Here is a 19,142-nt window from a genome sequence, read left to right as displayed (position 1 = left end):
TGCTTCTTCCCGGCAACAAGCCTCGCAAAACCTATCCCTTACAGGTGTCTGTGGCCCGTCAATGTATGATGCGAATTCACCGTATGGCGCCAGGGACTCCTTGCTATTCCCCGCAACTACCACTGGTGGGGTGGCCCAGAGGGGACTCATACTTCACAAGCACCATGGTACACACATGGACGGAAGCTGGGGTCACAGAAGCAGAGACACTATTCGCAGAGGGGCAGCTAAGCCCGTTCGATAGACTTATGGCAGACCACGACCTCCCACCTGGACAGTTCCTGACACACCACCAACTTGTAGACTGCTTTCGTCCACACAGCGACCTCACGGCGGGTGAACCCGCGACGCACCCTGTAATTCACACTATCCTTTATATGGGTTGCGGCAGACACCTTGTTACATGGCTGTATAAGTCAATCAGGGAACTCACACACCACTCGTTACTCACTCTGAGGGCGACCTGGGAGGACGAGATCGGACGACAACTACACGATCGGGAGTGGGGGAGGGCGCTGGAATTCTCAAAGAAAGTCTTGAGAAACGCAAGATTAAAAAATATACAATACTATATTTTCCATCGGGCCTACCAATCCCCTGCACGCTTACAGCGATTCTATCCTGACACTCAGTTCCTATGCCCTCGATGTCAATACCGGACGCACTCCTTCTACACATGTTCTGGAGTTGCCCGACCCTTCAGCCTTACTGGTCGGCCATACTAGACTCCATCTGCACCCTCACAGGCCTCATAAACTTGCGTTCCTGGGAGGCGGTTGCATTGGGGATCTTTAGCAGGCCCAAGACACACAAGGTACAGGTCAAATATGCTGCTCTATACCTGCTTCTTGCCAAAAGGAACATAGCCATGCAGTGGCGTGCGGCTGCTGGGCCTTCCTTCGAGACATGGGTGGGCGCGGGGAAAAAATGGGCTATGGTGGAGGAGTACACATTACGGGAGGAGGATGAAGGCCAGCGTAAACCTCCTATTTCATTGGAATGGGCCACATTATCCCACCAATTCATGCTAGCCCACACACGTGACACCCCGAACACCCCTCAAAACGCCACCACGTCCCCGACATTACCGGTGCCTCTCTAGTATGCACATGACCTAGTCTCGCCTACCTATATCGCACCTCGCTTCCCCAGCCCACGCCCAGTGTCTCCCCTCCCCCCCCCACCTCTTCCACCACCACCTCGTCGCTGCCTCCGCAGATGTGCCCCGTTCGGCCTGTCTAATCCTGCTCCCCTGCCTCAGTCTTCACCTCTCTACCCTCCCCCCCCCCGGTTGTTTCTCCCCTCACTGGCATGTGTTCTCCCATCTCCCTCGCAGCCACACGATCTGTGTTATCAATCTCCTTCTCCCCTCATATGGTTCTCCATTCCTTTCTCCCTCAGATGTCCCCCCGCCCTCACGCTGCATCAGTTACCAGCATATCAGCGCCTTCCATCCGCGTATTCACAGATTATTGTATACATCCCATTGGCATGTTTCTACTGTTGTAACACCTCTAACAACCAATGATGTACTGTGACGGCTTTTCCTTTTTTTGAGGAAAAATGTTAATAAAAACAATTTTAAAAAAATATAGTGTGTATGTAGTGATGGCAAAATGTTGTATGCTATCCAGTAGCTGAGATAATGTATCCCCCCTCTAGTTTCCTGGGAGAGACATTAGTTAGAGTGGGTGATTGCAAAGGAAATTTGAATTAAATTGGTTAGAACAGATGCTAAACTCTTTGAAGATTTACAATAATGGTCTGCAATACTTCATGTGTTAAGATTGGGGGATGGGAGCGAGAGGAGAAGTTGTATTGAGGTTGAATGATTTGTAATGTGATGAAATATCAATGACAACTATGATAGCTGCTATGGTCCTTTTTCGTTCACCATGATGCCTGTATCATAATTTACACTTGAATATATAAAGTTTTTAAAAAATTGAGTATGGTCAATGTGCAAAACCGTAGCTGTGTTTTATTTTAGTATATTATTTGGAAATGGGTTTAAGACCCTTTCCAGACAGCAACAATTCTTTCTCTGAGACGGTCGCAGAGCTCCATTTACCTAAAAAAGATGTGTTACCACAAACCTAAATGGACATAGACCAAACTACCAAGGTTTCTCACTGTCTACATAAGTGTCAATACTTTCCGAAAATGAAGGAAATCGAGAGCACTTATTTAACAGCAACCAATTCGAATTACTTTCTTAACTGATGCAGCAGCATTAAGGGTATACACACCTTTTCACACAAAGCTACTGGATGTTGTCTGACCTTTTTTGTTTGTGATGTAAATCAGTGTGAAATGTGGGTGTTATTTGTCACAAGAAGTTCAGCTGGGTCTTAATATGTAAAACCACAGAATCTTAAGAGGGATTACTTTTTTCCCCACATCATGGCATATTCCTTTTGAAACGGCGTGAAGTACCATAAGAGGGGCAATAGATTTTTCAGCAAGACGACCTGGGGTTTAAACACACAATGAACAGAAAGTAGGCCAGTCCAAAGACCACGGAGGCCAAAGAAACTGCTCACACGTGAGACGCACTCAACGAGATAATCTTGACTTTTTATACAAAGCTGCTATTCTCCAATAACAAAATATAAAAGTTATATATGACGTAAACATATATCAAGCACAATAAGAATGTGGACAAATAGATGTATTTATTTTCAGGAGCACTGAACTTAATTGTGGCTGCTTTTTTCTCCACTGCACTAAATTGTATTGGGTGTTTCATTTAGTGTACTTCTTATTATTCTGGTATACAATATGCCATTTATCTATCTTTCTTTATATTCCCTTGAAAAATAATTGACAGCATGAATTTCGTACCAGGGAATAGTAAGTGAAGTTACTAAGACTATGATGTGTTCACTGATAGAGTTATGAATGCATTACTGTGTAATGGAGTCTTATTCCATCGGTATAATATAATTAATTACTTTTATATTCTGGAACTATAAGTGCACGAGAGATTTTAACCTATGGCCTGCCCTCATGACCTATACTAATACATCATGAAAAGGTTTCACCAGAAGGCACGTGTGATGTATATGTGTACACCAAGCTTTATTTTTTTCCTGAAAATAGGCCGGACCCCTCTTTCCTAGTCCCCCACGTAAGGGACAACCTCCTTTGCTTTTTGCGGGTCCTGGGAAGGTGTTTGAAGTTGACCAATACTGTGTGGGCTTTGGATAGTTCTAAAGATCCCAAATTAGGTAATTCAGTGTTCATTTCTGGGCCACTTCATTAACAAGTGTATTACATCACTGGTGACGCAACCCACATCTGATGGGCCTGGGAAGGATGCCCTTGCCCCTCCCAGGTCCACTACTGATCAAGCTGGTTTGCAGGATGACAGGAGGGTTTAAGGACAGCTTTAACTATGCTCAGCTTCTCCTGCATCAATTCAATCAACTTTTTCTGTTGTTGTAAGAGAGGGAGGAGTAAAGAAAACAGGAGAAACAACGGAGCTCCTAACAACCTCTCCCACCCCACCAATAGAAAACTGAACAAGGAGGTGGTGGAACGGAAGGGGCGGAGCAGGGATATTAACCTTTCAAACCCCAATTTTAATTTAATTACACCTTTTCACAATACTTCTCTGTCCTAGAAAGCACTGTGAAATGAAGGAGATTTGTGTCTGTGCCACAGCAAAGAAAAAAACTGAAAGGATTTTAAGGCAAAAATATACCCTAACAGTGTTTGGCTCCATGCAAGAGCACAAATACACAGACACTGGCGCCCAAGCGAGGAGCTGGGCACTGTCTGGTATGGTTTAAGAAAAAATCCAAACAGTGTCGGGCTCCTTGCTGGGGCAGATAGCACAAGTCTGGGCCAGGATTTATCCAGCACTTACGTTAAGCTACCATACCAAGACGTTTCTGAACACAAGACAACTGGAGCTCTCCGGGGCAGTAAGTATGGCTGGAATATATACCACCAACTTTTCTTGGCCATAATTCCCTGCAAAGGTCAAACATTATTTAAAACAATCTGCACAGGGGTGCGGCCAAGAAGGCGGCGAGGTAGGGCGCTGGGCTCAATCACTCCGGCCATTCTCCAACATCCCTATTCCCTCTGCGTATACATTGCGCAAAGGGGCGAATTCTGTGGGACATTATCCCTGGAAGCGCCCGGAGAGGTTTGGGCGACATCGGCAAGGCAGGGGCACCACAATAGAGCAAGGAGAAGCGGCCTGGCACTCTGCGAATGCAGAGGCTGGATTGGGCGTGGCCGGCCGGGCCTTGTACGCTGATCCACGGCGCGTCGGGAGACAACGGCCGGAGCACCTGCCATCGACCAGACTGCGTTCTTCAGCTGCCTACACTGCCCAAGCGAGCAAGTTGTGCTGCAAATCACTCTCTGGAAGTCCAGAGACCCGAGAGCCACTATAATCAGGGAAGAGGCGAGGCAGCGTAGCCGAGGGAAAGCGGTGTGGGACATGAGTGGAGAGAGCACACCGACCGGCCCTGCACATTTATTTTATAGAGTTTTATATGGCGCGAACATGACCCGAATCAGGTATCGGAGCGTTTTACATAGCACCAGTTGCATTACATGAGGACACATTCATTTTTGTTAGGCATGGGGAGATTAAGTGATTTGCCCAGAATCACAGGATGTTCAGCGTCATTGCAGAGGCTCGAACCCAGTTCCCCAGATTCCAGGTGGACCACCCTAGCCGTTAGGCTTCACACAATGTCGGACTGCTGCTGGGAAGCCCAGAGACTCGAATAGCACTGCCGCGAGGGAGCAATGAGACTGTGCTGTAAGGGAAAAGCAGGTAATTGGAAAAGTCACTACCTGCAGGGGATCAGCATTCATGAATCGATATTTCCACCAAATAGAAACAAAATTAAATGTCATGTTTTGGTTAAAAAGACAAATGTTTTAATAGAATTTTACAATATTTAATAAAAGATCTTAAGTGAAAAATGACTCAATACAGACAAAACTGTCAGCCCATGCTCTCGATTTCTTGAAAATTAAATGTAGACGTGGGCAAATCACATATTCTTAAGGATTACTTCTTTTCTTTCAAATCTGTATAAATAAGAACTGGTAGGAATCTTATTCCAACCCTTATACCCATAGATGGTGGTTGGTAGCATTACTTGTCCTTTCCACCTCTTAACACAGGGAGCTTCATCAAAAACAAACATCTGCTTACCTGTCTAAATACCCAATTCACTTCTCATAGTTCCCTGTGCATTCTACACCCTGCCCAGTTAAGTACCAAAGTTAAAGAAACAGACCCCAGCACCCTGCCAGGAATCTCAAAATAATCATTGACAGCAAACTGGACATGACTGCATAAGTCAACACCGTCACTGCATCCTGCTCCCACACCCTGAAGATGCTGAAAAATATCTTCAAATGGCTCCCAAGGAACACTTTAAAAATGGTCACTCGCACCTTACTCACCAGCAAATTGGATTAAGGGAACACGCTCAAAGCTGGGATCACTAAGCAACTCATTCGAAGACTGCAAACAGTCCAGAACTCAGCAGCCAGACTCACCCTGAACCTCCCATACAGAACTCACATCACACCACACCTCAGGGAGTGCCACGGGCTCTCGATACACGAACTCTTTTAGCAAACTCCTCACACACATTCATTCAAGGCACTACACAATGTAGGCCCCACCTATGAACAATTGCATCCCCTCCCGCCAACCACCCAGACATCTCCATTAAGAAGGCACACATCTGACAAGAAGCGGTGAAGCGGTGACTTTTAATTAACCAATCTACCATAGGCAGGGCTCAGCCCACACACCTGCCCTCACAGGAGACAAAGCACTTTACTAATAAATACAACATAATGCAGGTAATATTCGGTGAATTGTGGATAAGGCGTTGCAACAGACACTTGGAATAGAGAGATAATATTAAGAAATGTCCATTATATAGTAGCCAAAATTGATTATCGCCAAAAAACCTCCAATACTCAGATGGAGGCTGGTGCAACGTTAAGGAGTATGGCATAATGAGTGGCTGCTAGATAACAGAGATGGAGGAATGTTAAACGTGTATTCACTGACAAGCAAGACTAGAACTGCCGATGTTTCCACTTTTTTTTATTTAAATAGGACTCATGTACCAGCTGTATTATGCAGTGTATCACGTTCAAAATGATAATGAAGAATTATTGTTCACCAGAGTTGGTGCTTACGTGAAAATTGCCAGTTCTTGTGTTTAAACAGCAAAACTCATAAAGATTGCTCTTACTGTGTTGAATAAGTACCAATCCAGTAATTATCTAAGACAATGAAGGACAAATGCAGGTAAGCGTATAGTCGTTTATTTGCAACCAGATCCTAGTCAGGTACAACGAAGAATGCCTATGACCGCCACCCTCCACGCATATCTCTCTAACCCCACATTCAAACCCATACATCACACGCGACAACTAAGCAGCTATTTCAGATGGACAACACACGCTGCAACATTCAAAACTAATCATGGCACGCAAATGTTATTCCAAGTTGACATGCGGGCGTGTGCGCTCATCTCAACAGTAACATACCACACACCTCCCTCCTTTTATATATTTTTCCTTTTTTTTGTAGGCAAGTACCAAATCTTTAAATTTGATAGGTAACTTGTGGACCTTTGAGCTTCTCGTTGAACCTGAAGAAGCAGAAACACTAGATTCATTAAAAGATGAGCATGCAGGAGCAGAAACACAAGATTCATTAGGCGATGTAGTGAGGTTTGATGCGTTCATGTCTACACTTGTGACATCCAAAAATACATTTGAGGAATTATCATCATTAGATTCCTTCTTGCCTTTAAACTTAGATAGATACTCTACTGAAGTTCCAAACACTCCCATCATCCACTCGTACTGCATTTCTGAATACTTCAACAACTTCCACAGGATCAGACCATTTTGATAACCCTTTATGTACAAAGGTACCCTTCTTCAACCATACTAAATCTCCAACCTGAACAGAAACATCCTTCACAATTTTATTCTTCAACAAATCATTCTTCATTTTTGTTTTATATGCATCAACTTTCCTACGAATTTCCTTAAAATCAATCTCAGCAAATTCAGTACGTGTTTCGTCCTTATTCTTCAACCACCATGGCACTAATTTTGTGCTTGGTTTGCGCCCTCTAAGTAACTCAAAAGGAGACAGTAGGGTCACAGCATTAGGAGCTGTTCTATAAGAGAGCAACATGGATTGAAGAGCCTTGATCCAACACATTCCACCTTTAAAAGCTAGCTGAATTGCTTCTTTAACAACCCTATTGAATCTCTCAATTTCACCATTGGCCTCTAAATGAAACACTGCAATTCTTCTGTGAGTTATACCACATCTTGTTAAGTAATTCTACATCTGTTTACTAATAAATTGTGGTCCATTATCTGTAACGATCTCTTGAGGAATCCCCTCTCTACAAAAGATTTCATCCAAAAACTGCATAATAGTATCAGAGGTAACTTCCTTAACCATCTTAATCTCTGGCTATTTCGAAAAATAATCCATAAGTCCAATGCCAAATAAATATTGCTGTGGCAATATACTAAATGGGCCAATAATATCAATTCCAAGTTTGTTCCAAGGTGAAGCAGGTAAGTCTACCGGTTGCGGAGAAGGCGGCAAGGCCTTAGCTGACTTATCACTATTAGTACACAATTTGCAAAGTCGCACTTGGTGCTCAACATACAAATCAATTCCAGCCCACCTAAAGTTATCTTTTAAACGTCTCCTAGTAATTGAAATGCCAAAATGTCCCTCATGGGCAAAATCAACAAACATTTTCCTGAGAACAAAAGGCGGAATAAATGTATCACCCCTTAAAATAATTCCATTCTCTATGGCCAATTCATCTTTAATTTTATGATAACTCATTAAGCTCCCTACAAGTTCTTTTTCTTCTGGCCATCCATGTAATATAAACTTTTTTTTATCTCTTTGAGTTCCTGATTTTATCCATTTCCACATTCCACAATTGTCCTGAAGAAGGTGTGACCATATCTACGGCCTTAAACACCGAAACGCGTCGACGCACTACGGAATATAGAATTCAAGTAAAGCCTAGGGGTCTCCAGACATACCCCAATTTTGGACACTGGAAGTCACATATAATTTGTGTAAAGGCTATTGGATCTGATTAATCTGTAGCAACATCATTTGTTCTATTAAATATTGGGGGTTTCTTTGTCTCTCGTATTATTTGAAAATGTATTATGTCATTAGATTCGATGATTAGATTATGGTACATGTGTTTCTTCTTGACAAACTTGTGTAATTTTGATGTAATATCAGATGTTTTAATATATTTTATTGTATTGTATGAGATGTCTCAAAGTCAAATGTTTTCAGAAAAACTATTTTTCTGAAATTTTAACAAAAATGTCTCCGACTGCAAAGGAGAATATTGTTCGATTTTTAAATAAAAGAGTGTAAAAGTTACATTTTAGTCTGTGACCGATATTTAATGAGTACACCAATTTAGTATACTGAGTGAATGTGATATGGTGTAGACAGAATAGAGTGAGTATTACTGTCCTTGAGCTAGTCCAGGGATATTCCTTTGACCTTGCACATCTGCTGATGCACCACAGAATTCTCACCAAAAACCAAATTCACGTCACATACCACATATGCTACTTCACACTTGTCACTGTCAATATTGTCTGAATCTTTACATGGTAGGGGAAGTCTTGACATGCAATCAGCATGGACATTGGATTTCCCAGGTACATACTCTAATGTATATTACAAATTTTGTAGCCTTGATTAAAGTCTAGCTAATCTAGATGATAGTGTACGGCCCCCACCAGGTGATAAGATGTGCACTAGAGGTTTGTGATCAGACTTCATGGTGAATTGTGTACCCCATAAGAATGGTCTAAAATGCTCAGCACCCCAAACACAAGCTAATAGCTCTCTTGCAATCACCGAATAATGACGTTCAGATTCCCTTAACGTTCTTGAGGCATAAGCCACAATCCATTCCTTACCCCATTCTTCTTGGATAAGTACCGCACCTAAACCAGAATTGCTTGCATCCACCATTCTAATACGGTGTTTACCAATAACAAAAGGTTTAAGGCATGGGGCCTTGATAATCATATCCTTAACAGTGGTAAAAGTTACAGTCATAGTATCAGTCCAAATATATTTAGCATTCTTTTTTAGAAGATTCCTAAACGGTTCAATCACAGTAGCATAATTTGGGTTGAATTTAGCATAGAATTCCACTAAGCCTAAGAAGGCTACTAGTTGTTCTTTTTTCCCAGGAATAGGAGCTTTGCTGATATTCTCCAAACGTGACGCTTTAGGTTTGATCACATTTCCACAAATACAATGTCCCAGGTATTCTACTTCCTTTTTTTTAATTTGCATTTGTCTGCACGAAGTGTTAAGCCTTTGTTTGACAATGCATTCAGCACTTCCGTCAGGTTGCTGTCATGTTCCTCCTCATTTTTACCGAAGACTAAAATGTCATCTTGGAATGCTATGGCTCCAGTGAGGCCATTCAAGGTTTTCTTCATCAGCCTTTGAAATACTGCTGCAGCACTAGCTAAACCAAAAGGCACCCTGCAGAACCTTTATAATCTTTCTGGCGTTATAAATGCAGTCAAGTCTCTTGACTCCTCATGGAGAACAACTTGGTGTTATGCATTTGCAAGATTTAAACATGAAAATATCTGTGCATCAGCCAGTGTGAAAACCATCTATTGCAAATTGGGGAGCGGATGGGAATCCACACAAATAGCATTGTTTATACTGCGTAAGATTAGATTTAGGATGGGATGCACAGCGTGTCAACGAAAGTTCAGTATGATTGGGTTCACCTCAGGTGGCGTTAATACCTCTAAAAACGCCGTTGATAAATACTAAAGATGTGATACCAGTGAGGCACTGGGACCATCCCTTTGGGAACACCTTAATTTCCTCTAACGTGTAGAGAATTCCACAAAGATTGATGTTTTCAGTTAGTCTTTTTATTATTCAAAAGTAAATGTTGATTCAAGAAAACGTGTTGTTTCGATTCATATTTTCACTCATTAACAGCATGAGTGACATTTGATTTATCAAGACATCATTATGATTCAATATGTCCAATGCATTACGGGCAATGCTATATGCCCTTCATCAGGGAATAATGCTGTAACAAAAGAAATATCCTGAATTACCATCTTTCTAACACCCTTGAGCACTTCATTAAATTAACCATCAAATGAGTCCAATAAACATGTATCTATACGATTGTCAGGACCAAATCTCTATGTGGTTGTTTGCAACCGAAAAGTCAATCAATTGTACTTTGATAAGCATTAATAAACAACTCACATGTCCGTAGGTTCGATGTTGGTTAAATCATTAACGCTGTGGTGAAAATAACGCTGTGATAAAAATAAAGAAAAACGAGGGTTGTGGTGTGTGGTGATAACACGGGTTACGAAAAGCATTAAGGCTGCTGGGTGTTGTAGAGATCCACTCACCTATTAGTCAGAGAATTCATGCGTGAAACCGCGCTCACGGTAGCTTGCAATTAGAAGTTGCAACAATGTTGCTAATCGGTTTGTTTCTTGAAATGAAGATGCCGATCACGTGATTAATGGAGACGGGAAAAAGACTATGTGACTGGTTTTAATGTGTGTGGTTTCTCTCAAGGTGATGCAGGTGCACCAGACGAAGTCTGGGAGAAAATGAAAGCCTGATGTGTGAGTCACATCGTGGGATGTTACTAGAAAAATATAAATAAAAATAAAATGTCAAGATCGGGATTTGCCTCGGTGACGTAGCGTAGTATCGAACCGGCGTGTGTAAAAAGAAATGGTCCGAAACATGCTTTAGTCTATGGTGCTATTGGAGAGCTGTGTTGGGATGCATAGAAATGGATGCTAAAAGTGTGGTAAATATTAACCATTATACAGGAGAACCAAGCTGGCAGTACATCAGGGCAAATTTACATATTTACAATATATATCACAGATAACATGAAAATTCATTTCTATCGTTCAAACCAAATGGCTTTTGCGTGCACAGTTTGAAAATCCAGTAATTCTCTCTTTGGAGAATATATTTGGTGTTGTCTCTTCCTTCAATTTTATTGATGGTCTCTAAGATTATGAATTTGAGCTGGGCAATGCTGTGTTTAGCTTCCATGAAGTGCATTGCAACTGTTGATTTTGCATTCTTCAGACGTACATTGGATTTGTGCTCTGTGAGCCTGATTTTCATCTTTCGTTCAGTCTTTCCAATATATAACTTGCCACACGGGCATTTAAGGGCATATATGATATTAGATGAATCACATGTCGCATTGACTCTCAACCTGATTTCTTGTCCTTTCATTGGGTGGTTGATTTTATTACCTTTTATTGCATTATTGCAATGTCCGCAATTATGACATGGTCTGGTTCCATGGTAGGTTTCTGAAACCTACCATGGAACTCCAAAGAGAGAATTACTGGATTTTCAAACTGTGCACGCAAAAGCCATTTGGTTTGAACGATAGAAATGAATTTTCATGTTATCTGTGATATATATTGTAAATATGTAAATTTGCCCTGATGTACTGCCAGCTTGGTTCTCCTGTATAATGGTTAATATTTACCACACTTTTAGCATCCATTTCTATGCATCCCAACACAGCTCTCCAATAGCACCATAGACTAAAGCATGTTTCGGACCATTTCTTTTTACACACGCCGGTTCGATACTACGCTACGTCACCGAGGCAAATCCCGATCTTGACATTTTATTTTTATTTATATTTTTCTAGTAACATCCCACGATGTGACTCACACATCAGGCTTTCATTTTCTCCCAGACTTCGTCTGGTGCACCTGCATCACCTTGAGAGAAACCACACACATTAAAACCAGTCACATAGTCTTTTTCCCGTCTCCATTAATCACGTGATCGGCATCTTCATTTCAAGAAACAAACCGATTAGCAACATTGTTGCAACTTCTAATTGCAAGCTACCGTGAGCGCGGTTTCACGCATGAATTCTCTGACTAATAGGTGAGTGGATCTCTACAACACCCAGCAGCCTTAATGCTTTTCGTAACCCGTGTTATCACCACACACCACAACCCTCGTTTTTCTTTATTTTTATCACAGCGTTATTTTCACCACAGCGTTAATGATTTAACCAACATCGAACCTACGGACATGTGAGTTGTTTATTAATGCTTATCAAAGTACAATTGATTGACTTTTCGGTTGCAAACAACCACATAGAGATTTGGTCCTGACAATCGTATAGATACATGTTTATTGGACTCATTTGATGGTTAATTTAATGAAGTGCTCAAGGGTGTTAGAAAGATGGTAATTCAGGATATTTCTTTTGTTACAGCATTATTCCCTGATGAAGGGCATATAGCATTGCCCGAAATGCATTGGACATATTGAATCATAATGATGTCTTGATAAATCAAATGTCACTCATGCTGTTAATGAGTGAAAATATGAATCGAAACAACACGTTTTCTTGAATCAACATTTACTTTTGAATAATAAAAAGACTAACTGAAAACATCAATCTTTGTGGAATTCTCTACACGTTAGAGGAAATTAAGGTGTTCCCAAAGGGATGGTCCCAGTGCCTCACTGGTATCACATCTTTAGTATTTATACTGCGTAAGCCCATGCACAAACGAAGATCACCCCCAGATTTAACTGAAATCACTACTGGTGAAACCCAAGGAGATGACTCTATAGGTTCAATTATCTTTTTGTTGCACAAATCATTGAGCAAATCTTTTAACTTATTTCTGTAGGATAAGGGGACATTCCTAACTGTATGTCGGACAGGTAAAACATTAGCATGTACTTTTATGCGATGTTCAAAACCTTTATACTGACCCAGTTCATCACCGACTAGTGTAGGATACTTTCTTTTGATCTCAGAGACCAAGGAAAAAATTGTTAATCTTAGTTGAAACAGTATTTGTGGGAATTGTCGCAATAGAAAAAATAGGTGGATCAGCATTAGGATCTAGTTTTTTACCTAGTTTCTCCTGATGCGGCCAATCTACTAGTGATTCTCCTACTCTTGCAACACATATTTTCCCTCGTGTGCTACGTTCATGAAAGGTCAAATCAGAAATGAAATACCCATTAAGTTGTAGTTTGTGCCCAGTGTATACACTTGGTGAAATGTCAGGTTGTAGAAGTTCAATGTCAAGCCAATTAGAATTAACTAATGTATGAGGTAAGATGATATACCACGAACAAGAATCCACTAAAACTTTAGTAGAAATTCCATGAATCTTATCATTACATGAAGGAAATTTTGTAGTACTTATTCCTTTGGTTACAGAAAGTATGTTGTTAACATCATAATCACAGTCACTTAGTCGTTCGTGTTCTTGGATGACATTAACTCTCCTTGGAGCCGATCTACACACTCTAGGAAAATGTCCTTTTTTGTTACATCTAGCACATACTTTCTCTAAGGCAGGACATGACCGAGTTACCCAAGTGGTAGTTGCTACCGCATCTAAAACAATAAACACGGTTACATCTTGGATCCAGCTTTTGCCATCTATTTCTGTTTTCTATTCTATAATAGGTTTTATTCCTTTGGTTTATTAACTTTTTTTGCTTATCAAAATCTTTTTGCTTGTCATTTTCTTTGCTCCTCTACAAACTTTTCTGAATCTTCAATAGATTTCGCTATCTCAATAGCTGCATTGAGAGACATATCTGAAGTAGTCCACAGTCTTGGTTGTATTTTGTTGTTGTTAGTACGCATAAGAATCTGATCTCTTAGAACTTGGTCATAGTTAATATGTTCAAAATCACAGGTGACTGCTAGAGCTCTCAATGCAGATACATAGTTGTTAATGGAGTAGTCCCTTTTTTGTTTCATTGAATAAAATTTAAATCTTTCCATGATCATAATTTTTTTTCCATATCTAATAGAAAGTTGTTTTGAAGCAATTTGGTAAACATTTAAATTAGTAGTATCATTCAAAGGAGGTAGGCTTTTGTATTCTTTAAGAGCTATGCCTCCAAGACAGTGTTTAAGTAGAGCCAGTTGTCTATCTGGTAAGAAATGGAGGAGGAGGTTGAATGCCCGTCCTATTTGTTTGCACCTTGTTTTGACAATATGTGCTTTAAATTTAAACTGTGTGCGTGTCACAGATGATATCAATGTAAACAGAATGAGAATTTGTAACACGCAGAATAAGTGTGCGCGTGTCACAGATGAATACTCACAACTGACTCTGAGATCATTAGCTCTGAGATGCAAGTTCCTCAGCAATTCGCGCTAAAGCTGGGTTTTACCAAGTGTTGTTGTTGGCTTAGTGAAAAGGCGTTACTTCCATATAACAGCCAATCACAGTAGGAGATTCTTGAAAGGCTAATTGCGAATAATCGTAACAACATCCAATGATATGAAATATTCCACAGGAAAGGGTTTGGCAATACTGGCAACAGCCAATTATATGCACGAAAGCCAAAAACACATCCTCAAATGAAATGGGATATTTGAAGTAATTCCAGCAATGGTAATTCTTTCCGTTAAGGTGCGCTCCCATCCTCGTCGCCAATGTTAAATAAGTACAATCCAGTAATTATCGAAGAAAATGAAGGACAAATGCAGGTAAGCGTAGAGACGTTTATTTGCAACCAGATCCTAGTCGGGTACAATGAAGAATGCCTATGACTGCCACCCTCCGCGCATATCTCTCTAACCCCACATTTGAACCCATACATCACAAGCGACAACTAAGCCGCTATCTCAGATGGACAACACACGCGGCAACATTCAAAACTAACGATGGCGCACAAATGTTATTCCAAGTTGACATGGACATGAGCACGTGTGCGCTCATGTCAACTTCAAACAATAACATACCACATACTGGAGGCATTCATCATGAGCACTCTCAGTGACAGCTTTTTGACACTTATTTTGCATGCAGGTTCATCTTTGACAGCTTTGGGGCAGGCGCCCCAGCCTCGCCCGGGAGACTTCGGTCAGCGCCAGGTGCTCAACACAGCGGACGCAGCCCTAGCTAATAAAAGCTTTTAAAAGATGATTTCCTGACCATCTACATTAGTGGTCTTCAAACTTTTTTATTCCGCGCGCCCCCCCAGTGTAGAAAAACAATTTGCCGCCCCCCCCTCAAAATATTTCACAATTATTTTATTTTAACTGGCAATGTTTAAATATGTCTAGACTTATTTAAACATTGCAGCTAAGTTCTGTCACTGTTTTAGAAATGCAAACAAATACAAGATTTCCAAACATACTATTCCGGTGAGGCAGGCCTTACTAACGTGCAAAGGATCCAGTGTGGTTATTCAAAATGGCAGTGTGGGTCTTGGAGCAAATGTGAAGTCCCTTTCCCTTTTGACACCTTCTCCCAGCCAGGATTTAAATGACAAAGGATGTGAATGATGGCCCATTACAGACGTGCTTACTGCTGCTCATTTTTTTAGGCTGAAAACAAAGCATAATGTTTCTTTTGGCCAGAGCCTGGCGCCCCCCCTGAGATCATTCGAGGCCCCCCCTAGGGGGGCCCACCCCCCAGTTTGAAGACCTCTGATCTACATTGTTAAAACTGGGTGGCACTTTTTGGGCTTAGCACTCAATATTACTAATGACCCATTCTTTTTTCACTCGTATGACTAAAGTCAGTGCTGTGTGTGCCTCCTCACTTTTAAAACTAGGCAAATAGAGCGTCAAACGAGTCAAGTTACAAAGAAAAGTAAAAGGTGAATTGATGCTTTGAACAAAATAACAACAAATATTACACCTACTTTTACCCACATGCACTCATGAGAATGAGAGAGGGTCGTACCGAACCTCCGGACCACCGTGCACAAAACTCTTCAAACAAAACTATGGTGCAATACATTTTGAGTGCCATACAGATTTTTAGGGCAGGGCACACTTATTTGATGTACAAATATAACTAGCTAACATACGTATTCCAGAAGGCAGTGGTTATATTTTGTTTGACTAAGATAAGCAAGGTATGCTTTCCAGCCTGCTGCTACGTAGATTCAAGTGATGCATTTCTGCTGTCATGTGCATCTCTGCCTCATTGATTAGTATGCAGAACCAAAAGAGCATAAAGATTTTCTGTGCTGAGTACTTAAAATATAGATGAGATAATAATTCTCGTCCACTGGCCAAGTATTCGGATAAGTGTGGTGGCTCCAATGGAAGAGTTGGCAGAAATGGATGTGCTTTTATATAAACAGGATTCTGTCAGTCTTAGGGAATAAGTGTTCTTACAAGCGAATGAAGAATTCTAGAGCTCTGTGAATAAACGCAACTTCGTGTATACCCTCTATTAATAAGAGTAAGGCGGGCGGTAGGGCTACTATCCAGCGATCGAGCATGCGAAGGAAGGGAAGGCTTGTCACTGGGTACACAGGGCGGCTGAATTACGTCAACACATATTAGACAGTATTGGCCCACAGTGATAATGAGGGGTGGTCTATCACTGGTGCAGTTGGAGAAAGAAACTGGCGATCAATATATATATATATATATATACACACATACACATACACACACACTTCGGGGGGGGGGGGGGGAGGGGGGGTAAATGACTTCGGAAGACGGGGGTTGTCAACGTTCAAACTGTGAAGGGCAAACTGGGAAAAGTAAAACCAGGGATGCAAACGGCAACAGGGAGTGACCATCACCGCAGGCAGTGTCAGAGGCAGGAACAGCGCTGAACCATCCCAGAAGGGTGAAGTCATCACCAGTGACATCTGAAGAACCAACCCTCAGCTGACGCTCCTGTGTTTACTGACGCGCTGTGACGTCATAGACAGAGCTCGTTCGCTCTGCAGCGAAGTGCTGCTATGGTCTCTACTTGAAGGCTCACAACAACGCATACCGGAAGTGTCGTCTGGAAATGAAGATAGCCCCCGATGAGACCGGGCCTGGTTGCCAGAAGCCACGAAAGCAGACTGTAAGGCCAGCTATGAGAACCCGACAAGTACAGCAATCCCTCATATAAAGACATACACCTCTGCGCAGCTCTCACTTACCGCGATCACCACCGTGTCATCCCCCTGCACCTTGGCGATGAACTTGTCTCCGCGGGTAACCTCAGAATCGTTGAAGGGCCGGATCCGGCACATCACTTTGATGCTGCACTCCGCCGGGTCCGCCATCTTCCTACCAGCTTACAGAGTGGGACCAATACTGTGCACTGCCTGAGCGATGAGGAGCCGCTCTACTGGCCCACGCTCACCGCTTCTTACCCGCTGAGGAGGCGGGCACGGCCCCAGTGCCCGGTCCTGTGCACAGCCCTGTGAAAGGAGCCGCGGCGAAGGAGGAGATTTCACTTCCGATCCAACATGGCAGCCATAGGGGGTAGGCGCCGGGTAGCCCTCCCCCTCCCGGCACGCCCTGGGATTGGGCAGTCCAGTGGTGACGTCTGCGACGTCTGAGGAAAAGAAACAACGGCTCAGGCACGAGGGTCCTCCTAGTCGCAGAAGGGAGGAGACGGTTGACAGCGCGAGAGTCTACAGGCTGGCAAGCCACTAGAGGAGCATCTAGGGCTGTGTTGAGCACCTGGTGCTGGCCGAGGTCTCCCGGGCGGGGCTGAGCCGCCTGCCCCAAAGCTGGCAGGGAGCTTCCAGCTAGTGGGTGCGGCGGCGGCGCCGCCTCGCAGGGAAGCGTCAGGCGCATATGTGGAATTGTGACCTATTTTCATTCGCTCTCTTTGATTGTTCTGAGACTTCCCGACTCAGGCTCCTATAACAACGCACCAGGAGACGTCAGGAGCGGGGCATGACGCCACGCTGGACTCAGCAGAACTCAATCCGTTCGTGACAACTTGTTTTAAAATATTTTTTTAATTTAAAAATAGTATAGTTCTAACATGCTAGTTTGTACGCCTATAAGGCCAAACGCCAACCATTCAAGTGACATTCAAATACAATAGCCTAACAGTAGCATCAATGAAAGTGGTTTTTTTAGGTCGAAGCCTACCAGCACTGTCTGGTTTGCAAAGGACATTCAGAAAGCTTGCTATGGAATACATTCCAGCCGTTGTTTAACATTGTCTAACATTGTGGTTTGTAACTCAATGAAGTATCTTTAAATGAAGATTCACAGGTAAATTGAAGAAAGTAGTTTATTCCATATAAAGAGCACGTCCAGATAGATCAGCTATCAGGAGTAAACTGACTAGCTGCAGAGTTGTCAGACCCTGACCTAGGGTGGTGTGGAGTGCAAAAAACCGATGGATTTAGGCCCAGATCTTTGTACTGGGGTGAATGTAAGACATTGTTTTGCATTTTGTCCATCAACTGTGGTTTTTGCAATTTTCACCCCGAGTGGGCTGGGTATGCTCGGACGTGAGTCCCATGTTCTCCACAGCACTGGAGTCCAAATATCCAGGCTGAAGAAGGCTGATATCCAGAAACTGGTCCTAGGATGCTTGATTCCGGTCCAGGAAAGACATGGCTTGGCAGTTCGGGCTGGACTGTTCCCATGAGGCACAGGGTCAAGGCTGATTTGCATATAGCCATTGTCTGACCTAGGGGTGGTGTGTAGTGCAAAAAAACGATGGATTTAGGCCCAGATCTTTGTACTGGGGTGAATGTAAGACATTGTTCTGCATTCTGATCATCAACTGTTTTTTTTTGCTAGCTGCAGAGTTGCAGCACCAACTTTTAATCTTACGGGTTTAGAAACATGTTTGGTATTGTAATAAACTTTATTCTTGATTTGTGAAGAAGCAAGATTTTATTTAATTTCACTCATATCACAGGACATTTCATTTCTTTTCATCCAACTTGAATTCGTTTTAGATAATGGAATTCTACATCTCATAATAGAAAATTGACTTTTTCCTAACGAAGAATGAGGCGTTACTCTATAAGCCCACAACATTTGACACTCCGCTTCTCTCCGCTTGCCCTCAGCAGTCCCGGTAGGTCGGGCGGCTTGACCAGGGCTGTACACGCGAACTGGGCTGCCTCAGACCGCTGCCTCGGAGAGCGCGCTGAGCGCTTTTTTACAAAAGCGGCAATCCAAAGAGCGCCTTTTTACAAAGCGGCAATCCAAAGATATTGAGGAGTCGTTGACAAAGCACCGGGTTCGCGGTGGAAGTCTCGCGGGACTCACACGACGCCCAGACCTGCTACTCAAGACACAACT

The 19,142-nt window shown here is 42.5% G+C and overlaps 1 protein-coding gene and 1 long non-coding RNA gene across 2 annotated transcripts in view; both read right to left on the bottom strand.

The window, feature by feature from the left end:
- Positions 1-17,662, bottom strand: part of KIF5B (kinesin family member 5B) — an 862,770-nt gene extending 845,108 nt beyond the window's left edge. The window contains exon 1 of the mRNA XM_086941550.1: positions 17,021-17,662. Coding sequence (XP_086797676.1) covers positions 17,021-17,146 — 126 coding nt within the window. The 5' untranslated portion in view covers positions 17,147-17,662. The remainder of the gene's footprint in view (positions 1-17,020) is intronic.
- Positions 6,571-13,750, bottom strand: LOC147688710 (uncharacterized). The gene is made up of 2 exons (XR_015300546.1): positions 12,635-13,750; positions 6,571-9,766 (listed from the first exon to the last, which is right to left on the bottom strand). It is a non-coding gene; the product is annotated as an uncharacterized LOC147688710 (long non-coding RNA).
- Positions 17,663-19,142: the final 1,480 nt, after the last annotated feature.

This window comes from Lissotriton vulgaris, chromosome 10 (assembly GCF_964263255.1).
Source record: "Lissotriton vulgaris chromosome 10, aLisVul1.2, whole genome shotgun sequence".
In the NCBI taxonomy this organism is placed as follows: Eukaryota; Metazoa; Chordata; class Amphibia; order Caudata; family Salamandridae; genus Lissotriton; species Lissotriton vulgaris.
The sequence above is the reverse complement of the archived record's forward strand: the minus strand, read 5'-3'. Positions and strand labels throughout refer to the sequence as shown.